Source organism: Accipiter gentilis, chromosome 17 (assembly GCF_929443795.1).
Source record: "Accipiter gentilis chromosome 17, bAccGen1.1, whole genome shotgun sequence".
NCBI lineage: Eukaryota > Metazoa > Chordata > Aves > Accipitriformes > Accipitridae > Astur > Astur gentilis.
This window is the reverse complement of record NC_064896.1, coordinates 19,854,622-19,859,389: the sequence shown is the minus strand read 5'-3', so window position 1 is coordinate 19,859,389 and position 4,768 is coordinate 19,854,622. Positions and strand designations below refer to the sequence as shown.

Genomic DNA, 4,768 nt, shown 5'->3' with positions numbered 1-4,768 from the left:
CCTGTTGCAACTGCATTTGTAACTGTTTAAATATCAAATAAATATACCCACTTTTACCTGCACAATATAGGAAAATATTCAAGTATGTGCTTGGTAGGAAGTCACTGCAGCTCCCACCAAAACCTTGAGACTATAGTGCCACCTGCAGTGTTCTCACCCTTGTCCTCATGGGACAGGGGCCAGAAGCTCACCAGGGTCATGATCTACCACATCATATTTGGGGTACCGAGAGGCTAAGAGCAAGCACTGCATGGTGCCCTACAAGCGTGTCCCTCAGCGACCCAGAGCAAAAGCATTTTTGTCCTGATTTTAAGGCTTTTCCTAGCTGAGGGTGAGTAGGCAGACTTTGCTTTGCAACTTGGAATTTCCTGGCTTCCTTCACCTCGTGCTTCACAAAATACCTGAAGCCTATATCAATAGCATAATGATGTACGGCCTGTTGCAGCTTATTTCTAGAATGTGCTTGCTTTTTATTTGCTTGGTGTGGCTAATGGGAGAACTTACGTAAAGCAATTTCAGGTTTATTGCTTACATCAGTCACTGGAGAAGCTATCAACAGATACTTGCATCACCCACCCGTTACACCAGCACTGGTTAATATGATGGGGGGCAACAACACGACTCCCCCACCCCCCAACTTATTCTTCAGCTCTGCTTCCATATAACTACTTTTAATTGCAGAGCAGGGTGAAATGCCTCACTCTGGACACGTGCCAACACTTCTAAATGCCACTACACTACCCCTGCAGTGACTAAATCTGAGGAAAGCACACCCTGTTACCGGTACCTGAGGGAGACCCTTGTGCCGTCAGAAGGTGAGGGGACGATGCTGCTGTGAGACAGACTGGAGAGGTCTGACTTGGTGTGTCTTTCTACTCGCTTTGCAAGAGGGTAAATGGCACCACAAGACAACACAACAAAATCCCAGACCTGACGTATATGTATTTTTAATCACATTCAATTGGGAACGCTTATTTAGTCTTATTAAGAGTTTTATTAGCTCTAAAAATAGGTTCTTAAATATTTTCCAAGGTTGACTAAAATATGAAAAACAATTATATAATCAGTGTTTAAAATAAACCACAGTTTGTTGTAACTGAGACCCGTTCAGCGGAGTAACGTTTATCAAGAATGACAGCATGTAGGGACTTGTACAGCCTCAACAAACCCACAGCCGGTATTTCTCTGACTGCTTTCAAACTGACCAGTTGCAGAGTCCAGTTGTCTGTTGTCCAAGAGAACTTCTACCAGCAAGAACACTGCAAAAGAGCAGAACCCTGTCTTTGGGTGAGGAAGCTGTGAAGTTTTTATCGAAAATAACGAACTGGTCTATTGGTGTACCCCTTTTTTATACTTTCTTATTGTTAAATGAAAACTTTCATAAATAGCCTTACATAAATAATAAACTGAGAAATTTTAAAAAGTTCACACCATCGGTTGGACCTGACTCAACATTCTCTGGTCTCTCACTGCTTTAACTGTTTCCGCAATTATTCTGGAATACAAGAATCCTTAACATCTCTTATTGTAAGAGCAGATCGTATACTTTCAGTAAGAGTTAAGCTGCAGAGGAAGATTTGGCAGTGAAGTGAAATGCATGTTACAGCTGATGCCGTATTTTTTTTTATTGGAATAACTGGAAAGATTAAGCTGTAGTGCAGGTAGGGCTTGAGTCATGCTTTTATCATTGTATCTCTTGGCCTGAGATGAACTATATTATTAAAAACAGTAGCTCAAGCCGATTCTGTACTTTGTTTATCTACAACCAAGCTCAGCCAAATATCAGCTAGCCTAGTGGAAAAAAATGTAGTTGAAGGCTGTGTACATACAGGCACTGCTAATTACTTTCAATGACTGTCAAATGAACGTTGATACTAATAGATTTCTTAGTATGCCTTTAAACAAAGCACTCTTATCTATGCATAAGGAAAAGCACTACGCAGAGCAGAGTTAATACAACACCTTAATCTGTATGTTGATTTAGTTTGGTGGGGGGTTTTTTGCGGGTTTTTTTTTGTTTGTTTTTTTTTGTTTTTTTTTTTTTTTAAGTGATTTATCACCCCTTTTCGTTGCTGAAAGGAACTGCACTACCTTCCAGAAGCTTGTGCCCTGGGAGCTCCCAGCGTCAGTTTCAGTAGTATTGACACCTCTTTTCCTCCGTAGCGTTTAAATGACCGGCAGCTTCAGTCTCGGTGACTTTTTGCCTGGAAAGGAGCCGGGTGTATTTGTAAATGACAGCCAGTATAACCCACCCTCTGACTTTGCAATGCCGAGAGACTGCGAAGGAGATAACCGACCGGCCTGCGGAGCGTGCCTCCTGGCCAAGAGATCAGCCGGAGTAGCGGCCGCTGCGCTGGGGAGAGCGGGGGGGGACCCGCGGGCTTAAAAGGCCGAGCGGGAAAACCTTCGGGGGGAAGCGGGCGGCGGGATTTAAGGAGCGAGCACTCCCCGACGTGCACGAAACGCAAACACGCCGTGGGTTTCTCTTCCTCAGCTGGAAGTACCGGCGAGCCAGCCTAAACGCTGCCCGCGGACGGCTAGTTAGAACAAGTTTAAGCTCGGGAGCGAAAATTTAACAGGCTTCCTCCGTGCGGCTGCCTCCCGCACCGGGCGCGTTCGCGCCCCCCCCCCCCCCCCACTCCCCCCCGCCCGCCCCGGCGGCCTCGCTCCGCCCGCCCGGCTGCCGCCGAGCCCCGCACCGGCGGCCGGCTCGACCCGGGGACGCCGAGCGGGGAGCGGGGACCGCGCCGCCCGTCACCGCGCCCGGTTTCGCGGCGAGAGCCGGGCCGGAGCCCGTCCCCTTATCCCTGGCGCTGCGGGGCTCGGCCGGGCGGGCGGGCGCTAGACGAGGGACTCGCAGACGGGCACCGAGTCCGAGTCCTGGCTGTGCATGGAGCTCAGCCCCGTGTCCGAGTCCTCGTCGTTGTCGGCGCGGTCCTTGCGCAGCGCCCGCGCCTGCTCCACCCAGCCGGCCGCGCCGCTCCCCCCCGCCGGGGCCGGGGCCGGGGCCGGGGCCGGGCGCCCCCCGCCCGCCGCCCCGCGCGGCTCGGCCGGCGCCTCCGCCACGTCCAGGGTGCCCAGCGTCTCCAGCAGGCGCTGGAGCTCCCGCTCCTTGTCCTCCCACGCCCGCTGCGTGTAGTCCAGGTCGGTTTTGACGGCCTCCAGGTCCGTGCTCAGCTTGAGGCCGATGTAGAGGCTGGTGCTGAGCTGGGTCTTCACCCGCTCGTGCTCCAGGTGCAGCTCGCCCTCGCCGCCGCCGCTGAGCTCCGTGGTGTCGCAGTCCGTCTCGGCCAGGCCGGGCGCCGCCGCCGCCAGCGCCAGCTCCAGCTCCTCCCGCCGCCGCTTCATCCAGCGCTCGTTGAGCTCCTCCTGGATCTCGGCGGCCAGGTGCTCCAGCAGCTCCTCCTGCTGCGCCCGCTGCTCCTGCAGCCGCAGCACCTCCTCGCACTTCCTGGCGTAGTCCTCCTCGGGGCGGCCGGCGGCGCCGCCCGGCTCCCGGCCCGGCTCCCGGCCCGGCTCCCGGCCCGGCTCCCGGCCCGGCTCCCGGCCCGGCTCCCGGCCCGGCTCCCGGCCCGGCTCCCGGCCCGGCTCCCGGCCCGGCTCGGGCTCCCGCTCCCCGGCGGCGGCCCCCACCAGGTAGGTGTCCTGCACGTAGTTGACGCCGTGCCGCTTCATGCGGTCCAGGTGGATCTTGGCCTCGTAGCGGTCGATCTCGCGGTCCAGCTCGCGGAGCCGCTGGATCTGCTGCCGGATGGTGTGGTCCTGCGAGAGCACCAGGTGCACCAGCGTCTCCATCCTCTCCGCCGACGAGGCCTCCCGGGCCAGCGGCTGCTGCCGCTTCTTGTTGATCTTGGCCAGCTTGCGGAAGGCTTTCCTCACCACCCGCCGCTGCCGCTCCTGCGTGAGCGCCAGGCTGGCGCGGGCCGCCCCCAGGCCGTGGCCGGGGCGCTCCTTGCTGAGCACCACCCGCGCCTCGGCGCTGCGCGGCCCCGCGTTGGGCAGCGAGGCCTCGCTGCGCACCAGCACGAAGCGCACGTTCTCCTGCTCGTCGCCCCACGCCACCCAGAGCCGCAGGATCTTCGTCTTGTTGGGCAGGATCCGCTCGAAGCCGCGCCACTTCTCCACGATGCAGTAGGAGTGCGGCGGCCCCGACAGCATCCCGCCGCCGGGCTCGGGCGGCGCCGGCCGCTGCCGCCGGTGGTGGCTGTCCTCCAGCAGCACCCGCACCACGTCCGAGCAGGTGGTCCGCCGGGAGAGCCCGGAGATCAGCTTCTCCTCCTGGCAGATCCACACCGAGATCTTCCGCTCCTCGGGCTCCATCGGGGGCGGCTGCGGGCGGGCGGCCGGGGCCGCGGGCTCAGGGCTGGCCGGGCAGCCGCTCCATGGGGAGCGCTCCGGGGAGGCGCGGCGCCGCCCGCCCGCCCGGCTTCAGCATGGCCGGGATGCCTCCCCGCCCGCAGCACCCCGCCCGTGCGCTCCGCCGGCCGCTCCACCCCTTCCTGCCCGGTGCGGCGCGGAGCCCGCGGCCCGCCGCCGCCGCCGCCGCCGCCGCCCGCGCTCTGCCGGCCGCCGCCGCCGCCGCCGCCCGGTTTTCCTCTGCCACCACGTGGGCGCCCCCCGCGGCTCACGCCCCGGCGGCGGCCGGCGGCCCGCGGGCAGCGCCGCCCCGGCACTCCGCGCCGAAGTCCGCCGGCGCGGAGGCTTCGAGGCGGGCCGCCGTCGGCTGCGCGCCTCCCTCGCTGCCCTGCCTCCGCCGCGGAGGAGCGGC

General features: G+C 59.7%; 1 protein-coding gene across 1 annotated transcript; it reads right to left on the bottom strand.

The window, feature by feature from the left end:
- Positions 1-2,798: 2,798 nt before the first annotated feature.
- RASSF10 (Ras association domain family member 10) lies at positions 2,799-4,500 on the bottom strand. The gene has a single exon (XM_049820147.1). It carries the CDS (start codon positions 4,318-4,320, stop codon positions 2,842-2,844), a length of 1,479 nt encoding a protein of 492 aa, XP_049676104.1. The 5' UTR covers positions 4,321-4,500; the 3' UTR covers positions 2,799-2,841.
- Between the last annotated feature and the right edge of the window lie 268 nt (positions 4,501-4,768).